The 23,522-nt window shown below is 40.2% G+C and overlaps 1 protein-coding gene across 3 annotated transcripts in view; it reads right to left on the bottom strand.

Annotated features, from left to right (window-relative positions):
- The window catches only part of NEK10 (NIMA related kinase 10), a 179,862-nt gene that overhangs the window by 83,143 nt on the left and 73,197 nt on the right, over window positions 1-23,522 (bottom strand). For all 3 annotated transcript variants that reach the window (XM_045199917.3, XM_045199916.3, XM_024565856.4), the window contains exon 23: window positions 17,306-17,381. In XM_045199917.3, coding sequence (XP_045055852.2) covers window positions 17,306-17,381 — 76 coding nt within the window. The remainder of the gene's footprint in view (window positions 1-17,305; window positions 17,382-23,522) is intronic.

Below are 23,522 nucleotides of genomic sequence, written 5' to 3' on the forward strand. Positions count from 1 at the left end.
TAGAAATTAACTGCTATCAGTGTCGCCCATGGATGCCAGCTCTAAACTGAGAAAATAAAATCAGTTTAGCAAAGAACCTAGTGTGGCTGGATGGAGCGACACCGTGACGCTGTGAGACGATTTCTCTGCACTTCAGTTTCCTTCCCCCTGCAACAAGAAAATGACCTGTACTGCATGTGGTGAGGAAGGCCAAATGCAACACATTTTCAAAACATAAGGCCCAGAATACCATATTTACTCAAATAATTGAGACTCCTGCCCTTTCCTCAGATGGTGGCAGTTTAAATGGGAGAAAGGGCAAAAGAGAAACACAAAAAGTGGAATAATGATTGTACTTGGCTTTGTTTACCACATTTAGAAATTGTTGCCTTAATTTATTGTACCAACACTGGGAGGTTCGGTGGTTTTAATACGATAATCAGATCTCTTAAACAATTTCCTCTCCTTTCTCAAAATCATAAAATGTATAAACTAACAAGCTTTGTGAATGAGTTCATTCCTGAGGAAGAGAAACAGTCATTCCCGAGAGAAAGTTCTGAGAATTCCAGACAGAACCGTTACAAAGGCAATGCAATAAGAAATAATAAAATGACTGAGGACCAAAACAAAAATAAGAAGCCACAATACTGCAATACAATAAAACAATGGAAACGTCTGAGTCGAGCAAACCAAAAAGTATTTAGTACATGATAGCCACTTCCATTGATAAAGTGAACAACTGAAAATAAAGATTCCTGAACCACACAGAGCTGCACTAAATTATATAAAAATAAAGTAGAAACTATTACAAATATAAAGATCACTGTTATGGACTGAATGTTTGTGCCCCCCCACCTCAGATTCGTACACTGAGACCCTCACCTCCAGTGTGCTGGTGTTAGGAAAAAGGACCTTTGGGAGAGGCAGGCAGAGCCCTCGTGAATAAGATCGGCGCCCTTTAAAAAGAAGACTCCAGAAAGCTCTCTTGTTCCTTCCAACACGTGAGGACACAGTGAGAAGGTGGCCACCTAAGAACCGGAAAGCCGATCCTCACCAGGCCCTGAATCTACCGCACTGTGCTCTTGGATTTCCCAGCCTCCAGATGATAAAAATAAACTTCCATTGTTTATAAGCAACCAGTCTATGTATTCTGTCATAGAATGCCAGAGTGAGTATGATAACCACTAAGTAAACACACACACACACACACACACACACACACACACTAGCAGTGGGAGATCTTTATCCAGTAATTGTCATTGACATAAATAAGGATATAGAATATCTGAACAATTTGTTAATAAATATAGCTGATTAAATATATTGTGAGCTCTGTGGCCTAAAACAAAACACATTCACTTCATAGAATCTATAAAACTGGAGTAAATTTTACTACTCATTAGGTGTAGTGGACTATTACTTTGGTGACTTGCCAAAAAATACTTTTACTGGTATGCATGTCCTTGTATAGTCCCTTCATTCATTATTTCTGGGCTTGGCCATGTGACTGGCTTTAACCAATGAGACATTCCAAGTGTGATGCTAACAGAGGCTTGGTACATGCTTATATATGAAGGCTGTATTTTTAGAATTCTAAACCTTAAGATGTTCCTACTCAGATCCAACCACCATATTGTCAGAAGTGAAGTCCTATCTACCCATGTAAAGAAAACACATGGGAATAAACCAAGGATCCAGCCAATAGCCGCAGTTGAGCTCCTAGACAATAGCTAGTACCAAGCATCCTTGGAAGAGACTCCTCCTACCCTAGCTGAGCTGCATGGAGCAGAGATAAGCCAACACCACAAACCCCCTCCAAATTACAGAGTTTGAGCAAATGATTGTTGTGGCATTAATCCAATAATTTGGGGGCAAATAATTTTCTGAATACAAAGAATTTCTTAATTTATCCAGAAACACTGTAATTGTAAAAGGTGTATACTATGCTATAATAAAATTTAAAAAATAAGCTTTTAACAAAGAAAAAACACCAAAACTTTGTAATAGAAAAACTAATTTTATAAATTATTTATAAGTAAAAGGGGTGAAAATTATAATAACTAATGACATATAAAATAAGGCCCTGGCTGGTGTGGCTCAGCAGACTGAGTGCCGGCCTTGGAACCAAAGGGTCGCTGGTTCAATTCCCAACCAGGGCACATACCTGGGTTGCAGGCCAGGTCCCCAGTAGGGGGGTGCATGAGTGGCAACCACACATTGATGTTTCTCTCCCTCTTTATCTCTCTCCCTTCCCCTCTATCTAAAAATAAATAAATAAAATCTTTAAAAAAATAAGGACAATGATAATGATACATACAAAAACTAATAAAATCAATACATTTAAAAAGATTGAAATGATTCAAAGTATGTTCTCCAAACTCACTGGAATTAGTTATTAACATCAAAGGAAATTTGGAGAATTCAAAAATCTGTAAAAAAATAAACAACACACTCCTAAATAACCAATGGATCAAAGAAGAAATTAAAAGAGTAACTAGAAAATACTTTGTAATGAATGGAAATAAAAACACAACATAGCAAAATTTATGGAATATCTGTAAAGCAGTGAATATAGGGAGATTTACATCTGTAAATACCTGTAGTAAAAAAGAAGAGAGATCTCAAATGCATTACCTCATCTTAACTATATTACGTAAATATATTGCCACCTTAGAAAATTAGAAAAAGAAGAGCAAACTAAACCCAAAGAGAGCAGATGAAACTAAGTGATAAATATTAGTGCAGAAATAAATGTAATAGATAATAGAAAAACAATAGGGAAAAGAAAGCAATGAAACCTAAATTTGTTCTTTTGAAAATCAATGAAATTGACAACCTTTCATTAAATGGATCAAGGAGAGGGAGAGAGAGGGAACTCAAATTACTAAAATCAGGATAAAAGAGGGAAAACTGCCATCGACCTTACAGAAGTGAAAAGGATTTTAGGGGCATACTATGAACAACTGTCTGCTACCAAATTAAATGACCTAGATGCAATGGACAAACTACTGCGAATACAGAACCTACCAAAACTAACTGAAAAACAAAATCTGAATAGAACTATAGCAAGATATTGAGTTAGTAATCAAAAATTTTCCCATTATGTTTTCCACAGTGGCCTCACCAGTCTGCATTCCCACCAACAATGTACTAGGGTTCCCTTTTCTCCGCATCCTCTCTAACCTTTGTTTGTTGATTTGTTTATGTTGGCCACTCTGACCAGTGTGAGATGGTACCTCATTGTGGTTTTAATTTGCATCTCTCTGTTGGCTAGTGATGCTGAGCATCTTTTCATATGTCTCTGGGCCCTCTGTATGTCTTCCTTGGAGAAGTGTCTGTTCAAGTCCTTTGCCCATTTTTTAATTGGGTTGTTTGTCTTCCTGGAGTGGAGTCATGTGAGTTTATGGAATTTCCTCAGGAAACTAAAAATGGAACTGCCCTTTGACCCAGCAATTCTGCTGCTGGGATTATACCCTAAGAACCCTGAAACACCAATCCAAAAGAACCTGTGCACCCCAATGTTCATAGTGGCACAATTTACAATAGCCAAGTACTGGAAGCAACCTAAGTGCCCATCAGCAAATGAGTGGATCAAAAAACTATGGTACATTTATACAATGGAATTCTACACAGCAGAGAGAAAGAAGGAGCTTATACCCTTTGCAACAGCATGGATGGAACTGGAGAGCATTATGCTAAGTGAAATAAGCCAGGTGGTGAGGGACAAATACCATATGATCTCACCTTTAACTGGACAAGAGAAAAAAAGAAACAAAATATAACCAGAGACATTGAAGTTAAGAACAATCTAACAATAGCCAGAGAGGAGTGGGGAGGGGACAGTGGGGAAAGGGGGTTACAGGAACTACTATAAAGGACACATGGACAAAATCAAGGGGGAGGGTGCAGGCAGGGGAGGGAGGTGGGTTCGGCTGGGTGGGGAGGAGGGATGGGGAGAAAATGCAGACAACTGTAATAGAAAAACAATAAAAAAAATTTTCCCATTAAAAATAAAAACCCCAGGACCAGATGACTTTATTGGTAATTTATACCAGATATTTAAGGAAAGACACCAATCCTTCACAAACTGTTCCAAGAAGTATGAAAGTAACACTGTGTAACTCATTCAATGATTCCAGTATCAAACCAGACAAATCCTTGACAAGAAAACTGCAGAACAATACCCCTTATGAATATAAACACAAAATAATCCTCAACAAAATACTAGCAAACTGAACCAAGGAACATATAAAAAAAGATTATAACCATGAGCACTTGGGATCTATCTCAGGAATGCAAGGTTGGTTTAAAATATGAAAATCAGTCAATACACAATATCACACTCACAGAATAAGGAAATTATCTCAATAATGCAAAAAAAGCATTCAAGAAAATCCAACTCATTCCTAATAAAAACACTCAAACACTAGGAGTAGAAGGAAACTTTCTCAACCTGATAAAACGCATCTGCACAATTTTCAATCAACATGAAACTTAACAATAAAGGAATGAAAGTGTCCCCCCTGTGAAGGTAAATGATAAGAATCTAACAAACAAACAGACTTTCCCTGACAAGCAAGAAAAGAGACATTCCTTCACCTCTGCCCTTTCTTAGTGCATTTACCTTAGAACACATGGAATTATAAATTCTTTCCCCTTTAAAATGTAAGTCTTTTTAAAACCTAAATAAGCCTCTTGTCAGCTATACAACCCAAAATCTTTTTCTTAAGACCCAGGGAGCCATCTCTTTGATATATCATCCTTCCCCCAAAGTCTCCTTAGGAGGGTAGAAGCCTAAATTCAGCTCCAGGTTGGCCTGCCTCTTATCATAAAGATATGAGAAATGTTTTTTCTTTTGGATAAAGGTAATCAGCAAACACAGGTGGCTACTGCATCACCAGGTGAATTTAGAGTAAACTATCTACGACATATGGTACTGTCAAGTCTTGAAAACTAGTTTTTGTTTATCTTGAGACCATGAATGTAGAGGGCTGCATGTGTCTAGCTATATAAAAGAATAAATTTTTTTTCTATTTTTGCAATCTCTTTAGTGGATTGCCTATCATGCGGGTCATATCCTTATTTAATGCTTCTTCAACAATAAAACTGTTTTCTTTCTCTTCTACTTTTATGGAGAGTTTGTCCAGGTTGGCAGGAAATTTTGTTTTCAATTTATATTTCCCTAACATCTAAGATCAGGAATAAGAAAACAGTATCTGTTCTCAGCATTCCTGGTCAACATTGTACTGGGATTTCTAGGGGCAACATTCATAAAAATAAGACAAGTTGAATGTAGCACTATGAAATAACTATAATGGTTCTTTAATTCCTTTGCCTCTGATATGGTGATTTGGCCTCCATATTTCCCCAATTTTTAAATCCTCTGACTTCCCCTACTCTCTCCTTTCCCTGTTTATCCTCATCACTGTTATCTCTTTCCTTCTTCTCTTTTGACCTGTTACAATTTTATCAGTCAGCCAGACTCACTTCCAAGCAAGTTCCATTACAATGTCTAGAAGGGAGTGAAATATAGGTCACTTTGTATAATGCTTACACAGTACACAGAGCATGGCACAATCATTACACAAAAAAATGTAGCCCATCCCAGCCCTGTGGGCCTTTCCCTCGAGCTCTGCAGCACTGGAAGGGCCCTGCTCCACCTGTGGCTTTCTGCATTCTTCCTAGGGACTTTCTATGTGCACCTGATGAGGCTATACTGACAAGTAAGTTCTGGGATAGCCACATAAAGACAGGTAAGTGATAAACACACTCATCTCTCTTCCTGTCCCTTCCCTTCCCTTCCCACAGTTTTATTGTGCAGAGCTTCAAAAAAATTGTTGCAGAACTTCTGGTCAAGATGGAGGCATAGGCAGACATGCTTCACCTCCTCACACAACCACAAAAAAGAATTACAACTAAATCTCAAAACAAATAACACCCAGAACTGTCAGAAAATCAAGCTGTATGAAAATCTGACAACCAAGGACTTAAAGAAACCACCATCATCCAGACAGTTATGAGGGGCTGAGACGCGGAGATGGGACAAAGAGGCCAGGAGACGTGGTGTGACAGGGAGAGGCGGCAGGAGCAGAATGGTCACAGGTGATCCCACATTCACGCATGGTGGATAAAAATCAGGAAGGATATCCTGGGAGTGAGGTATCCCAGCCCCAGGCCAGACCATACATCCCAGGGTTCCAGCACCAGGAAGATAAATCCCCATAACTCTGGGGGTTGGGGTAGTGGAAGAAACTGCCAGATTTTCAGGAAACTATGCTTAAAGGATCTGCACGGTCTTAAAATGTATGCAAACCCACCCACTCTAGGATTGAACACCAGGGCAACAACTGGGAGGGCTACAGTCTCGTACATGAAGTAGGTGAAGACTGGAAATGGGGTGAGTGCCAGGCAAACCCCCAGAAGTCATGCAGTGGCACAGTCACCTCTTTGAGCCCTCTCCCTACTCAGAGCCACAAAAAGGTGAAGTGGGTTGCCCCACCCTGATGACTACCTAAGGTTCTGCCCCACACAATATATGCATTTTAGAGGGAGTTGAAGCAGCTCTACCTAATACAGAGAAACAAACACAGGGAGGCTGCCAAGTCAAGGAGACAAAGAAGCATGGCCCAAATGAAAAAACAGAACAAAACCCCAGAAAAAGAAGTAAATGAAACAGAGATAGCCAACCCATCAGATGCAGAGTTCAAAACACTGGTGATCAGGATGCTCAAAGAACTCATTGAGTACAGCAACAACATAAAGGAAGAAATGAAGTTTACACTAGGTGAAATATAGAAAAATCTACAGGGAACCAACAGTAATGGGAAGAAGTCTGGGATTCAAATCAATGATTTGGAACATAAGGAAGAAATAAAGTCAACCAGAACAGAATGAGGAAACAAGAACTCAAAAAAATGATGATAGTGTAAGAAGACTTGAGGACATCTCCAAATGTGTCAACACTGAAATCATAGGGATGCCAGAAGAAGAGTAAGAACAAGAAACTGAAAACTTATTTGAACAAATAATGAAAAAAAACTTCCCAAATTTGGTGAAGGAAATAGACATACAAGTCCAGGAAGCACAGAGAGTCCCAAACAAGTTGGACACAGAGGCCCACACCAAGACATATCATAATTAAAATGCTAAAGGTTAAAGATAAAGAGAGAATCTCAAAAGCAGCAAGAGTAAAGTTGATAGTTACCTACAAAGGAGTTCCCATAAGACTGTCAGCTGATTTCTCAAAAGAAACTTTGCAGGCAAGAAGGGACTGGCAAGAAGTATTCAAAGTTATGAAAAGCAAGGACCTACAACCTAGATTGCTATGTCCAGTAAAGCTATCATTTAGAATGGAAGGGCAGATAAAGTGCTTCCCAGACAAGGTAAAGCTAAAGGATTTCATCATCAGCAAGCCATTATTATAAAAAAGGCTAAAGGGACTTATTTAAGGAAAAGAAGAAGATCAAAACTATGAACATTAAAAAGGCAACAAATTCACAACTGTCAACAACTGAATCTAAAATAAACAAACAAAGAAAGAAAACAACCAGAACAGGAACAGAATCATAGGTATGGAGATCATTTGGAGAGTTATCAGATGGGATGGGGGAAGGGGAGAATGGGGAAAAAGGTGCAGGGATTAAAAAGCATAATTGGTAGGTACAAAATAGATAGGGGGGTGTTAAGAACAGTATAGGAAATGGAGAAGCCAAAGAACTTATATGCACGACCCATGGACATGAGTTAAGGGGGGGTGGCAATTGTTGGAGGGAGGGTGGTACTGAGCAAGGGGTGCAAAAGGGAAAGAATTGGGACAACTATAAAAACATAGTCAATACAATATACTAAAAAAATAACTATGAGACATTAACACAATGGAATACTACTAGCCATAAAAAAGAAGAAAATTTTATCCTTTTCAACAGCATGGATGGACCTGGAGAACATAATGCTAAGTGAAATAAGCCAGTCAGAGAAAGATAAATACCATATGATTTCACTCATATGTGAAACCTAATGAACAATCTGAACTAATAAGCAAAATAGAGACAGACTCATAGACAGAGAACAGGATGAACAGCTAAGGGGGGTGAGGCAGGGGATGGTGGGAAAGAGGAAAAAGGACTCATGGACGTAGACAACAGTGTGCTGATTGTGGGGGGAGGAGGGTTTAAGGGGACTAAATGGTAATGGGAAAAATATAATAAAAAAATAAAACTTAAAAAAAAAGTGTTTCCCCTAAGTGACTAGTAAGTCTGAGAGACACGTGGTGGCTCTACGAGGCCAAGAGGAAAATTCCAAGCCCCCCGCTACTCGACATAAATTGCAACCCAACCAAACCACAACTCCTGCTCTTCCCTAAATATGCTAAAATATGCTAAGTCTATTCAGAATTGAGCTGAAGGATGATTTCATTTTCACCATTCAAAAAGACACTCTGGAGATGTACCAACACTGAAGGCACCAAGAAATATAACACCTATTATGTGGAAGAAATACAGGCATTGATCATGCCCTGGCAGTGCTCCATCCTCGGGTGATCTGGGTCAACCCTGGAGTTACTCAGCATGTCCATTGTCAATTTAATGCTTCCTAGCTCCTAAGGCACCATTCAATAAACAATGGAATTCCTTTAAGTATTTCTCCTTTAAAGTGAGCACAATACTAAGCTTTCTCTGTAGATAGTACTAGAGGGACATTGCCGCCTGCAACTAGAGGAAGAAGCTCCCTGAAATTTCTGGCATGAGCCAGGGGTCAGCGGTATAGGCATGAAACTATCCAGTGGAACCTGTCCAGACACAGGCCCAGATTGTTAACCGTCTGCAACCCTGCAGCCTCAGGCTGCTGATCACCTTCCTGCAGCCCCTGAATACAGAAACCAGAGTCCCTGCATAGTCCACACCCCTGAAGGCCTCAGGCTTGGGCAGTGCCTGGGCTTGCCCCCACTCCTCCCCTGCTGTGGCCCCCAAACCCTGAAAGTCTTGTACCCTCCCGCTCCATGCCCTCACCATGGGGTGCCGATCCCCTGCTCCTCAGCCCACACTGCAGAGGGCTGCTCCCTCTCCTGATGGGATCAAGACAGCTACACTTCATCCTGAGTAGATCTGAGGCTGAGGTGACAGCTTAAATGTTTAAAATAGACTACTTCTTTGTATTATATCATAGCTCTTGACTTCTGAAGCCACTTAGAAGTTTGTGCTGATTTCTGACTGAACCACGGTGCTATATTGTGGCTTATTGAATATCACCACAAGTTCTGTTCAGCTCCTTCCATCTAGAGGTAAATATACTTCTTGGCCCATCCCTTGAATTTGGGCTGTCCTTAACTCATTTTGACCAACAGAATGCAGTAGGAGGGATGTTAAAGGATGTCCAAGGCTAGCCCTTAAAGTGCCTTGCAGCTTCAACTTTTGCTCTTCAGCTCTTGGAATGTTGCTCCAACACAGTCACGTAAACAACAGGCTGCCTGAAGGAGATCAGGGATCCCCAGCCAAGTCCACGCCCACTGCCAGACACATGAGGCCATCTCAGACCTCCTAGCAGAGCCAGGGATTCAGCTGAATGCACGTGCATGAGTGAGCCCCGGGAACCAGCCCAGAGGAACTGCCTAGCAAGCCCACACAAACTGTTGTTTCAAGTAACTCTGTTTAAAAATACCTCGTCCTATACCAGTAGATAATCAAAATGTATACTTTCTCATCATCAAATCATTCTCCTAATTTTAAAATTATTCAATAAATTAATTTGTGTTAAATATATGAGGACATTTCTTTTGACCAGCCCACCATCCCCCTCCAAAAACATATGAAAGTAAGACCTCTGATCATTGTACAATCCCTCTCACACCTCCTTCCAAGAGGAAACGTGAAATATAGCACATAAAGACATGGATATCAAATCAATAAAATTTTAAAAACTAGACAAATAAATAAATATGGAGAAAGAAATCAATTGTTTACACACCCATATTTACTTGTAAAAGTAAAGACTCTAAAAAGGTCAGAAAAAGGCCATACGGAAAGTGAAGACAGCTGACTGCAATTACCAGTGGATAAAGCAGCAAGGCCTTCCCCTGACACAGTCCGTCAGCAGGCGGCTCCCTTTCTCATTTTTGCTCTGCTGGGAGTCAGAACAAACCAGACTCAGGAAAGTCCATAAAGCACCTGGCACTTTGCATCTGGTTCAGACTTTTAATCTTGGCTAAGCCAAGTATTTAGCAATGCCAGAAACAAACAAAAACTAGCCGTATCCTAACTATATACTATAAGGGTTCTTTTTCCCCACCCATACACGTCCCATGGTGTCAGTAAATTCAAAGACACAATAATGTCAAAATTAAATGAGACTATAATTGTTACTAACTTGGAACTATTATTTTTTTCCTTTCTAGAAACTCTGTAACATTTATGTATTTATTTATATTGATTTGAGAGAGAGATAGAGAAACATTGATTTCTTGTTCCACTTTATTTATGCATTCATTGGTTGTTTCTTGTATGTGCCCTGAGCATTGAACCCGCAACCTTGGCGTATCTGGACAATGCTCGAACCAACTGAGCTAGCCAGCAAGGGTTATAACTTTTTATTTTTAATTCAGAAAGTGCCTCTGTTATTATTATTATCATTATGTTATGAATTGGTAATATTATTAATAATGTAATGTTGTTAGATATAATAATGTAACATTGTTGTTAGTATTAAAAGGCTGTCTAAATAATTTTTAAAGCATCAAATGATAAGAAAACTGGGAAAAGTAAGACAAAATTTTAAACAACACTTGAATAAAAGTAAAACTCGGCAAATAATAGATGCAGAATGAAGGCCACCTGCAATGCGCGCATTCTGGAGAACAAACCACAGTGTCCCTGGAGCAGACGTCGACCACAGTGCAATACGTCAGTTCTGATTCTTGACACATCAGTCGGGGGCACCGGCGATTTCCTATTCGGTCGGCAGTCACCACAGCGGAGAGGTTAAGAACACACACTGCTGGAGTCAGGCGGTCTGAATTTGAATCCCAGCGCCTCGACACCTGGCTGTGTGATATTGGGCAAGACCGGGTAACCTCCCTAAAGATTACTGAAGATAATCACACCTAGCCTAAAAGAGGTTAGGATGTAAATGACTTAATATTTACAGAGCACTTAGAACAATGCCTGCCACTCAGTGAGCTCTTTACAAGTGTTTGGTACATAAAAATAAGTAACAGATATTATGGGGTAAGGCATCACTAATATATACCCTCTAGTAGTTCCTATTTAGCAGCTTCTACTGAAATTCATGAGACCATGTGACCTATTCCATTGAGTCATTAAGATGTATTTATGGTTCAATTTGTGCAATTAAATCCTGAGTTCATTCAAAATTCCCACCTACCTCACCTAGTTGGATAAAATAATGTAATAAAACAATTCTGTGTGTGTGTGTGTGTGTGTGTATTTACAGAGCCTTGGGAGGGGTCTGCGGGCAGGCAGGAGTACGATTACCCAGGTAAACCTTATTCTGCTGGGCCACAGAAAAGCCATTAGTAAAAGCAATTACAGACAAAAGCACCCTTGCTTCCCACCTGTGCAAGGGACCACTCTCGAAAGTTCTATTCCTCTAGGTTGCCAGTCTTTGCATGCTAAATTCATATTCCTTGCTCAGCTGCCTGAGCCCAGCTGCTAGAAAAATCCTAGTTCCTACTAGCAACCAAAGCAGCCATGCAGGGAGCAAATATAGAGACAGCGAGGGAGAAGGACCTATAAATAAACACAACATAAGTAACTCTTTTATATTGTGACTATTTTCAAAAATGAATCTGATTCTTAGACACTGTACAATCAAATGAGCACTATCCTTTCAAATGTTAGACTAACAGCAAACAAGCACTATTATCCAGTGAGTGCTCACCACATGCCAGGCTATTGCGAGCACTTGACCTGCACGCCTCATTTAATCTCACAACCATTGTAGCAGGTGGGCACCATTAATACCCTTAGATTATAGATAAGGAACCTGAGGCACAGAGAAGGTCAGTAATTTACAAATCTCAGCAGCAGGCCTAGGACTTACACTCAAGCACTCTGATTCCAGAACTTGTGCTCTCAATAACGACCACCCTGCCTGTCAGTATCACCTTCTTTTTCCAAGTGTGCTCTTACGTACTTTTTTAAATTCCTCTTTAGCAATTTCCCTCAGGGCCAATTTATTAGTCACAGAAGAATACTTGTCTCAATAATTTATACTCACTCCATATTTTATTTTTTTTAAGTGACAATATCCTACTTGATCACATTGCTCACCGGGGTAGTAACTATGAAAGATAGAAGTAAATAAACGGGAAAAAATAAAACAGATCCTGGTACCAAGGTTCTGACTGTTTCAAACTGAAAGCACTTATTCGAGACTTCTCTGAGGCAAATGTCAGAAAAGTTCAAAGATGTGCTAGTTCTTTAAAACCCGATCACAATGCACATGGATTTTAATCATATTAAAATACAGAATATTTTTTATATATCAAAAATATATAGTCAGCCACAAACAAATTTAAAACTCCTGGCATTTGCAACGACATGGATAACCCTGCAGGGCATTATGCCAAGTGCAATAAGCCAGAGAGAGAAAGACCTCCACCACCCAAAATAAAGCTGATTTCACAGGAACCGAGAGTAGCATGGTAGGTGCCAGGGGCTGAGAGGAAGGGGACGTGGCATGATGAAGGTCAAAGGGTACAAATTTTCAATTATAAGGACGAGGTCTCGGGATCTAATGTACAACATGGTGACCAGGACTAATAGTATGGTGTTATATTGTATACTGAGAACTTACTGAGGACAGGTCTTAAGCATCCGCACAACAACAGAGAGTGAACGATGAGAGGCGATTGGTGTGTTAATTATCCTGATCTTGGTCATCATCCCACAGAGTCTGTATCTAGCAAATCCTCATATTGTACGTTATAAACACACACAGTTATATTTGTCAAGTTTCCCAATCACTCCTCAATAAAGATTTTTTAAAAAGACATTTTTAGACACAACAACACCAATGACAAAACAGAATAACTTCGCTTGAAAATTCAAAGTATTTACCGTATTTTTCAGACTGTAAGATGCACTCCCCCCAAATTTGGGGGGATGGGGGTGCATCTTATAGTCCGAATGTAGCTTACCTGGCTCACTGGGGTGGGGGGAAGCAGTGGCGGAGCAGATTTTTTTTTCCTATTGTCCTCCTCTAAAACCTAGATATGTCTTGTGGTCCAGCGCATCTTATAGTCCGAAAATTATGGTAATAGGATTCTACCCATCTGCTGCTCTAGGCCGCAGGAAAACAACAGTGAACAAAGCAGACCATGGCCCTACTGTGGTGGAGCTTGTGTTGTGGTGGAAGAGACACAGGATAGACCACTTAAAATACGACACAATGTGAGACAGAGGCCAATGCTATGAGACACTAAAGCAAGACAAAGGGGTGGAGTCTGAGGGAGGCTGCTATTTGGGCAGGGGGTCAGGAAGAACTCTGTGGAAGCGACATTTCCGTGGCAGGGAAGGGAGGAAGTAAACTCTATGGCTCTCAGGAAGACAAACACCCAGGTGGGAGCATTCTGGAGATCTGAAGGAACAGCAGAAGGGGACGGTGGTAGGGGATAAAAAAATCTGTTACAGTGTGAAGGGGCAATCTTCCTTACGGTATGTTATTTCAGGTACCATTCAGAATCATGCAAGTACTGGATCACTTATGTAGTAAATATTTTCTATGAGCCTACAAAATACCAGATTCTGGGCTCAGTGCTGGGGATAGTGATGAGCAAAATCTTCCTGGCCTACCACAAAATAAATAAAAATTTCAGCTTCGTGAAGGAAGAGTGCCCGAGGTGTATGGACCAGGGGAAATGTGCCCTGTTGGGGGGGAGGCTACCTTCCAGCTGAGAAGTAAAGAATGGCAAAGGGTTAAGCAGATGACAAGTGGAAAAAAGTATTCCAGGCAAAGGGAGCAAGCAGCATGTGCAAAAGCCAGGGGGTCAGAGGGAATGTCTACGGCAGGCTGGGAACTGCTAGAGTAAAGGCTGGGTTGAGGCAGCAACTGGGGGGCTTGGCAAAGGCGAGAGCATGCAGGGTCGTCTGCTTGTAGCCACGTTGAGGACTTGGACTTTACACTATCACCGACGGGAAGCTACTGAAGCGTCTCAGGCCATTGAAGTTTCAGAGTTCTGAGTCTATATTATGCCTTTCTGAAGAACTTATGAGGTACGGCTAATATTGGGCATGCTGCACTTCGTCCCCACTTGTCTGGGTTTACCTCCAGGGTTATTTTGATCCATCCAATGAAAACGTCACCAGCTTTTCTTTTTAATTATCTAATGTCACAATATGAATGGGATTAGAGTAAGCAATAAAGTCATAAGGAATTTCCATTCCAGGATTAGTCAAAGTTTTCCATTTTTATTACATCATGCTTGCTTATTACCCAGAAATCCCAAATGCACATTCCATCAAGAACTAGTCTAAAATATTTATCAGGGCTTCAGACTCTAATATCTGTCCTGAAAATGGAGTTGGAGATAGTGTGCCGTGTTGGACTCCAGAGTTGGAGTAGGACATAGAGACGTAAAATGAAACCAAGGGCCGTATTTGGAAATTATTTTCCATGAGGAGAAGAGCAAAGACCCGCCTCATAATGAATCCAGTCAGACGAAGCAGAGGAGGTTCTCCTGACCCCCGGTTCTGGCACGGTCAGCCCGGTGCCCACGAACCGTTTATCTAGCAGCGATGACAGAGTAAGAACGCTCTGAGGCCCTTCCTACAACAGTTGATAAAGAGAACTTTCTTCCACTAAATACGTTAATATCTGAGGAAGCAAAGGCAAAAGGAAAGAGCAAAATCACAGGGGAACGGCATGAGAACTCTAGGGACCCTGGAGGGCAGGGACATGCATCTCGACTACATATCAAGGGTTCCAGGGAAGCGCAGAAGAACATGCACAGATTGCAGAATTTGGAGGGGATGCCCTCAGGGTGGCTAAAGGGGAAATTCAAGAAAAGGCATGAAAAGTATAAGACTCGCATCAGGGACTAGGAAAGATACCTGTTTTATTTTTGCCCAATTCACAAACTCGGAGAAAATTCAAAAAGAACTGGACATGTCAAATGATTTATTAGGCAACATCTTAAATTTGGAACAAATAGAACTTGAGAGATTATAATAGCTGACAGAGTCAGGACCCTGGCCGGGTCCCCTCTGACCGACATTTCCAGGGCAAGTCCTGGGCGTCATACTGTGAGCCATGTCCCGTGGCTTCCCACCTGCGAGCTTTCGCCGGGCCCACCCCAGGCAGGCCAGAAGTGCGGCCCCTCAGCCAGTGACAGGTATTCCCACTTCCAGCTGGAAAACAACATATTCCAGCATTTCACTGAGCACATGGGACACCCCAAAACATCATATTGTATCCCAGAGGATAATCTGTGACCCTGATTATTAGTGTTCCTTGTACAGGCTACTTTCCTTTCTGTGTCTCATTTCCCCACTCCCCTACCAGTGTTACCTGGGGCCACCCCCCAGGTAAACTAGTTCACTGGAGTCCTTGTCTTTTGGAGTATCTCTAAGTTAGAAAGTAGCAGAATATAACTTAGGACCAAGTTCTTTTAACTCCACGCTCAGTTGAAGACACCAAAAACAAGGGTGAAAGATGGCTTGTGAGCCTAAGCTCATGGTGAAATCCATCGTACAAGAGGCATTTCTAACAACTGGAGGACAGGGGAGCTAGGAGAATGGAGTAAAAATAATTTTTAAAGCAATATAGCAGAACGAAAAGTTTGCTACAATGATGAATGGTAATAACATATATTGTACATGGTATTAAAACAATTGTGATATACCTAAATGAAGTAATAGATTAATGATATTAATAGGTACACCTTTCCTGTGTAATTTTAAAAAATAAAGAAAAGTGTAAATCCATCTTTGGGCTAATAAAGCAAAATACTTGTCATGTTTTAAATTTCTTCCTATGAATTCTCTAGATTCCCTCCCCACCCCAACACAAACACATGAAGCTATTGTATGAGCAATTCTAAAATTCTAAAGTTTGGAATAAATCTACTTATACCAAGTATGACCAAGTAAGATTTGAGTTTGTGTTTTATTTGTCTTGTAACTTTGGTTGACAACCAAATCTGTTCATATGATTACTTAACACTTTTGTGATTAAACTTTCATTATTTCTGAAAAAAAAAAACTGTAAAGAGAAACAAAAAAACATTCATCCAGCAGAAGTAATGGGTGGGTCGGCCTCGTTGTTAATAGATACACTTTCAGTTCCCAAACTACTCCATTAGCCTGGCCACCAACCTCCGCATCGTCTCACTAAGCTACTTTCAAAAACAAAGATGTAAGGAATTTCTAGTAAAATAAGTGAAAATTTACCCTCCCAAAACACAATTCTGAACATTTTTGGATGAAAGGAGTTTTTGAAATGCTGCTGCTATTTACAGATAATATTGATCCTCCCTCGAGAGGATTTGCTCTGAATTCTACCGCCAGGACTCAATCGCACAGCAATAGACAAGATTTAGAAGAAAGTGGAAGCGTCGTGATTGCTTGACCTGATGAACGATATTTCAGAATATTTCCTTGAAATCGGCGATGTCTGCTGACTACCACATCCGTTTTCTAATTTCAACAGATTCAGACCAATGATATGTGATCAGCAAAAGAAGATTCTCACTTCAAAATAATTAATGGATTCCAAATAAATCCTCAAGGCATGCTAAAAAAGCTGCAAGTGTCTCACTTCATCAAAATATAAACACTCATTTACCGAAGCAACAGCCTACCTTATAAATATATGTTTAAGTATGTATGTCATCACCTGTTCATTCACACAATAAAATTTATTAAGCGCCTATTATTCGCCAGATGCCAGGATGTATATTAAGACAGAAAACACTGTTCCCCTGCCCTTGAATGTTTTAGGCAGAAAAAGAGAATCATGTATAGCATAGGTGCAATCAAATGTTCCAAGGTCACGCTGGCTAACAAGTCTACTCGTTCATTCGCACATTCAACAACTCTTGGACAGCTACTATGTGCCAATTTCTAAGTAATAAAAGTAGTCCCGTTAAGGGACAGAGTTACCTTAGAGGGATGATAATTTGTGGTGGTGCTTGTTTTAAACACACATCATGATGTTTACTTTTATACACGTGTATTAGTTGGGTAACTGGGGAAAACTTACTAAATAAGAGTCCTTTCATAAAGCTGTCTTTCCTTCACGAGCCAAGAAAAGAAAAACAAAGCCCAGACCACTTAGGATTGATATCGGAAAGCCATACAACACTTGCCCTTACCAGGAGTACAGGATGGTTCCAACAACAGACGTGAGTTTACCGCTTTCTTGTTTCTGCTTTGCCAGGCCAAAGTCAGCTACAATTCACAAATAAAACAAAGTTAGTATTTTCTCCCAGAATGGGCATCTTTCCTTAAGTTTGGAGGTTATGCACAACAGTTCACAACAGAAAGCTTTTCTTTTGTTTTTTCAACTTTCTATCAGAATGTCCTACGTACCAGTCTTCCACTCCACTGCCAGCCTTAATGAATGGCATACATATAATATTCCATTATGCTTTGTATTTTGACATGAGGTTTATCATTTAAAAAAAGTAAAGTAAGTCTTGCTAATGGAAACATAGGACAAAGTAGTAACTGAACTTGTGATTTCACTTTTTAAATTATTTTATAATTCTTTTATTATTTTATAAAAATAATAAAATTTTATAAATTATTTTTTATAAATTAATAGAATGAATCTACCACTTTTGGCATATGGGGTCAGACATGCCAAAACCTGCCCTGACCCAGGTGCAGGGTCAGACCCACACCTGGCCAAAAAAAATTAAAATTAAATGTAAGATAAGCTTGAATAACCACCATGAATATCTAAAAACCTGAAATTAAATGGCATCTATTGGTACTAAATCACAGTAAATATGATGCTCAGAATCATCTCAAAATATTTATACATCAACAAATAATTTGGATTTTTAATCTAGAACACTAAATATGTATATTTAATATTACCACCAGCTATACTTTTCAAAACACCTATAGATTCTTTTCTTTTTTTAAACCACTCAACAACTGAGATCAACATGGTAGAAACATACAAGGTCTGTCCAGAAGGTATCCAGCCATGTACTATGAAAAATAGAGACATTTACTGAGAAAGATACAAAATACTAGAAACATTGTACTTAGGACAATCATGCCTCGGTCCCCTTCAAAATAGGCACCTTGGGAACCCACACAGTTCTCCCAATTGCCATCAGCTGCCCCATCATATTTTCCTGAATCTCACGGACAGTCTGAAATCTCCTCCCTTTCAAAGGTGATTTTAGTTTTGGGAAAAGCCAGAAGTCACAGGGTACCAAATCTGGGCTGCAGCGGGGCTGAGTCACCTGGGTGATTTGATGTTTCACCAAAAAGATCTGCATGAGACATGATGCGTGAGCGGGTACATTGTCATGATGAAGCTGCCAGTCAGCAGTTGCCCATACCTGCAGCCCTCTGAATCATCTGGATGGTTTCCATGAAAGAACGTTCAAGTTAAATGCAAAATTTGATGCAGATTTGTTGCTCTATTTGTTCAGTCATTTTGAATGTGACAGCCACACAGTACACATGTTCACTCAACAGCATCTACCGCCCCCACTGACTAGTACAGTGAAGTCGTCATTGTTCACACATGTGCATTCCAGTCCACTCTCCTTGGGTACCAAGTTACATCGATGTCGTGCAAACCATTCTCGTTATATTAACAATGGCTGGACTTTTTCTGGACAGACCTTCATATTCTTCATATTCTCCTCATACAGATTTGCCAACAGTACAAGAGATTTACTTATCAGGATTACACAAAATCACAGTACTGAACCAGAACAAGAATGCTAGTTGCTGTGCCTAGTAAGGTTGATGTTCCCAATATCCCCTTGTATAGCGCACCGAATGTTCATGGAGTTTCACTGCACTGGAGTATTTGACTAGTTATCCGTACTTCAACGTCTTTTCAGTTGAGATATTCCAAAGCAGTTTGACTTCAAAATAATAATTCCCATTATTAATAACCATACTCATTTACTAAACAGTAACCTTGAACTATCACAAATGTAGCTGCTTACACGAACTGCCTAATACTCACAGCGACCCTGAAAGACAGGTATTATCCCAGTTAATGCAGCCTGGCGCTGAAAAGCAAGGACTCTGGACCTAAACAGCCTCCCCTCAAATCCTCACTCCACAATGTGCTACCAGTGTAGTCCGGGCAAGTTATTTAATCTCGTTTTACAGTAATTGATCCATTAAATAAAGAATCCTGGTAGTGTAGTATAAAATTTGAACAAGTAGTGTAGTAAAACTCGAATAAACATATGTAAATGTAGTTAAGTATAGCATCGAACAACTGCCACACATCGTTATTTAATCGTCACAAACAGCTGTAAGCTCCATGAAGGCAGTGACCACGTCTGTCACGCTTGTCTGTCGCTGCAGGATGTGGCAGCTCAGAAAGTAATGGCTGAGTGAAGAAATGAAAATCTCCCCCATGAGACTGTGCGCTCAGGGGATGGGGCCTTGGCTTTCGTCTTGTATCCACCGCCACACACCTGGCCAGTGACGGCATCTGATGAGCATTCGAACCTTTGAAGCATGTTCCACTGAATCAGGCATGCCCTTGTTATTGTTACCAGTAGCAACCGCCAGACATCATTGGAGAAACACCTAGAAACATGCACAGCCAGTTTTGCTGAGGGAGGAACATGTGACCTCTCGAACATGCACTAAAGCCCATGTCTAAAATCCACTACCTACAATGGAATGAGTTTTTCCTTTTTCTTTCTTTTTTTTTTCTAGGGAAGCAGCAGGGGAGATGAGGGGGCATGTAAGGTTTACGTAAAAGCCAAGACATGTGAAATGCTGGCCCGGGAGGCAAGTTCCTTCCAGCAGATTCCCTCCATCAGAGCCACTCTCCAACAGGACGGCACGGTGTGGGTCTTACTGGGAAGAAGGCAGCGTCTGGGACCAACTCTGCCTGTGCTCAGCCCATTGCTCCACCGTGTCAGGGTCTGTTCCCTTGCGTCACCTCCAGGTCTGCTGACAAATGCAGCAACAAGACCTAGACGTGTCTCATGACACAACTGATTGAAAGATGACTGAGAAGATGCCATCTTCTAAGTGGAAATATATTGAGACATAAAGTGAGGTAACATTTGTAAAACTATGCACACCTATATGCGGCAGTACTCTGCTGTCTTGTGAAGGCAAAACCCAGCCAGCACGCTTACTATAAATAATTGCCAACCAACCTTAATCTTAAGACATCTAATTCACCCACAGTGAGAAAAAAGGGAGGAAGGAAATTTTAGTTTTTCTAAAGCTTTTTTTCTGCTCCCATTTTCAATGTATTTTGTCTCATGCATCTGAAACATCATTTGGCAATTCTGTGCTGCTTCTCTGGGAGTAAATGAACCTTCTTGCGCAGAAGAGAGAAAAATAAACTATGACAAGGCTGCCCCTTAGTGGTAACTTGCTTATGTACATGCGTACACACCACCCCATGAACTACTTTTTTAGGCTCTATGAATTGCAGCTCCGTTTAAATCTCCCCAGATGTGGGACTCTTACACATTGGGTCTTAAATTGATGCTGTCAGGTTTCAATTTAACTGTAACTCCTCTTAAAAATAAGAGTCTCTAATGTCCACATTTATACCGATAGCGATAGGCACCGAAAAACATATTTCATCACTATTTTTATTTAAAATATTTTTAAAGAGTGATGACAAATCACTGTGAATTGCCTTTTAGTCACAAAATTATTTTATACTTATTTAAAATAATAGTAGCCCATCATTACCCTGTCCATGCACCTGCTGTAGAGGGAGGACTCTGTTCTGAGATTTATCACTGCTTCTTTATTTGAAACTAGAAAAATACTGCCTCACTTAAGTAAACTAAATGTCTCAAAAATGCATAATAAATTTTTTAATGAGTAACTCCTAAGTATGAGTCTAATAAATATTAATAAGAATAAGGCTGGGCAGAATGACAATGAGGGGCAGGACAGAGAAAAACAAAAACAAGGCAGTTTGCTTGATCTTATTTTAAAAAGTAACTTTTTCTAGGGAGTCCTTTACAAGTGTAAACAAAAGCATATATTTTTATTAAAATTAGAGAGCAAACATGAAAGTGGTGTATTGTACTAAGTCTAACGTGTAGACAGTAATGTAACTAGCTTGCCTATCCTGCGTGAAGACGTGGGTTGACTGTATATGTTTATCTCCTCTATTTCTGCAAACACTTCGCTACAATGAAGGGGAAGAAACTGTCTTTCAAAAGTTACGCACCCCCCAGGACAATGGGAATGGGCCTGCAGACAACAGAGGATGAGACACTGCAGTGAGTGTTGGGAAGCGGGGGAGTAGATGGAGGGTGGTTCGGGGCAGGAGTCCCGACCCACATGACTGAGGGCCAAGGGGGCCCAGGGTACCGCCCAAGGGAGAAGGGAAGGAAAAAGCTCAAAGCAAGGAATTTCAATACAGCCCCCAGGCCCTGTCCCACAGCCACGCAGGGCGGTACCGGCACACTGAGTTCTCCCATCACTGGCAGAAACACGGGTGTATTTTCCAAAGAAACTGCATGAGCACAGACCAAACAGAACGGGGCTGAACTCACAGGAACTTGGTAAAAATCAACTCAGCATGGCTCTCTGCACCCGCTTAGTCCATGTTACTCCCAAAATGACAGCAGATAGGGGGACGTTGCCTCGGGCAAGATATTGGAGGTGCACTCTCTGGGAAAAGTTTAATGACTTTGGGGCTCTTCAAAGGAAAAGCTTCTTTATGACCTAATGAAGCCCACCCAACCACAGCCTTAACAGGGGCTCACAGAGCTTCCAACAGCCTTTATTTAGTGTCTTATGTGTCCTAAGGCCAGCCCCACATCAACAGACATCTGAGGAAATTCTCCAGCAGGAAACAGAGATCAAACTAAACAGGAGAAAAAGAGAGAGAGAGAAAAGATAGGCCTAGAAAATGTAGAAACAATGCAGGTTGCTGAAAAAACGTCTGTACTATCTTGAATAAATGCAGGATTTCATGAATATGAAATAAAAAAAATAGATAAGAGTTGGAGGGATTAAAATATGAAAATCAAAACTAAATATTTAATAGAAACACTAAAAAAAGTTTTAGAAATAACTCTAAAGAAAAACAAAGATAAAAAGAGCTAAAAACTGAGAATTACTTTAAAAATTAAGAGATTATTTAGTATAAAGATCTAAGACTGAAAGGATTTCTAGAAGAGGAAACAGGAAAGCAGAGGAGAGAAAAGTAGTAAAGAAATCATGCAGGAAAATTTCCCAGAACTGAAGTTTTAGGTCTCCAGATTGAAAAGTCACCTAGACACATTGAATGAAAAGACACATTCCAGACAATTGAATGAATAAAGATCCACCCAAAGCAGAGGATAAAGTAAGCATCCTAAAAGTTTCCAAAGAAATAAAATAGAAACTGTATCAAGCAGTGGCAATCAGAATAGCATTGGATTTCCCAAAAGCAAAAGTGGATGATAGATGATTGAAGTAACACCTGCAAATTTGGAAGGATAATTAGTTTCCTCTGAGACTACCACACCCAGCCAAACTACCAATAAAGTGTGAGGGTCTCATAAAAACATACTGTGATGTGGAAGCATCCAAAAATTATAACTTCCAACGGATACCTTCTTAGGAAAGTACTGGAAGATACATTTCAGCAAAACAGAGCAGTTAAAAAAGAGAAGGGCACAGGACATAAGAAACACAGACGCCAGTGGGAAGAGGAGCAAATGAAGAAAGTTCCAGGGCCGCAGCTGAGGGGCAGACTAAATGCGAATCCGGTCCACACTGCAGCAAGTAGCTACAGGAGCTGGTTGTCCCAGAAAACAAAATTGAGAGTAACTGTCACATTTGACCATGTATAAATAGTACAGAGAGGGCTTTCATGACGCTCTTGGAAGATCTGGCAAGAAGAATTAATAGCTACATTAAAGAAAAACTAGGAAAACAAACAAAAAAAGATGACTGTTAACTCTAAGAAAAACAAAAAGGTCTATGAAAATTGAAAGGTAATCAACATTGAGTGATTATTACACAGCAGTAATGACGAGAACACAGAATATGTACTTAAACCCAAATTGTGCTATAAATACATTGGCAGGATGGTAGATGGGGAAGAAGAGGAAATAGGAACGCTAAATCCTCAACTGTCACAATGAGAAGTCAAGTACCCGAAAAAAAGCTAAAAAGAAAAGTGGTTGTTTTAGGGAACAAGAACTGGAAATGGCATAGGGGGCAAGCTTTCCTTTAGAAGCTTTTCATCACTGTCTTATTTTGAGATCTGCTTTGGTGTGTAGTCCTGATAAAAGAAAACAAATATAAAAATGAATTAAAACTAAGTTTAGAAAAAAATCAGGCTACTGCAATAATAAATTAACCTCAATGTATTTAAATGTTACCAAGGAAAATGATGACAGC

The sequence above is a fragment of the Desmodus rotundus genome, chromosome 8 (genome assembly GCF_022682495.2).
Source record: "Desmodus rotundus isolate HL8 chromosome 8, HLdesRot8A.1, whole genome shotgun sequence".
NCBI classification, from domain to species: Eukaryota; Metazoa; Chordata; class Mammalia; order Chiroptera; family Phyllostomidae; genus Desmodus; species Desmodus rotundus.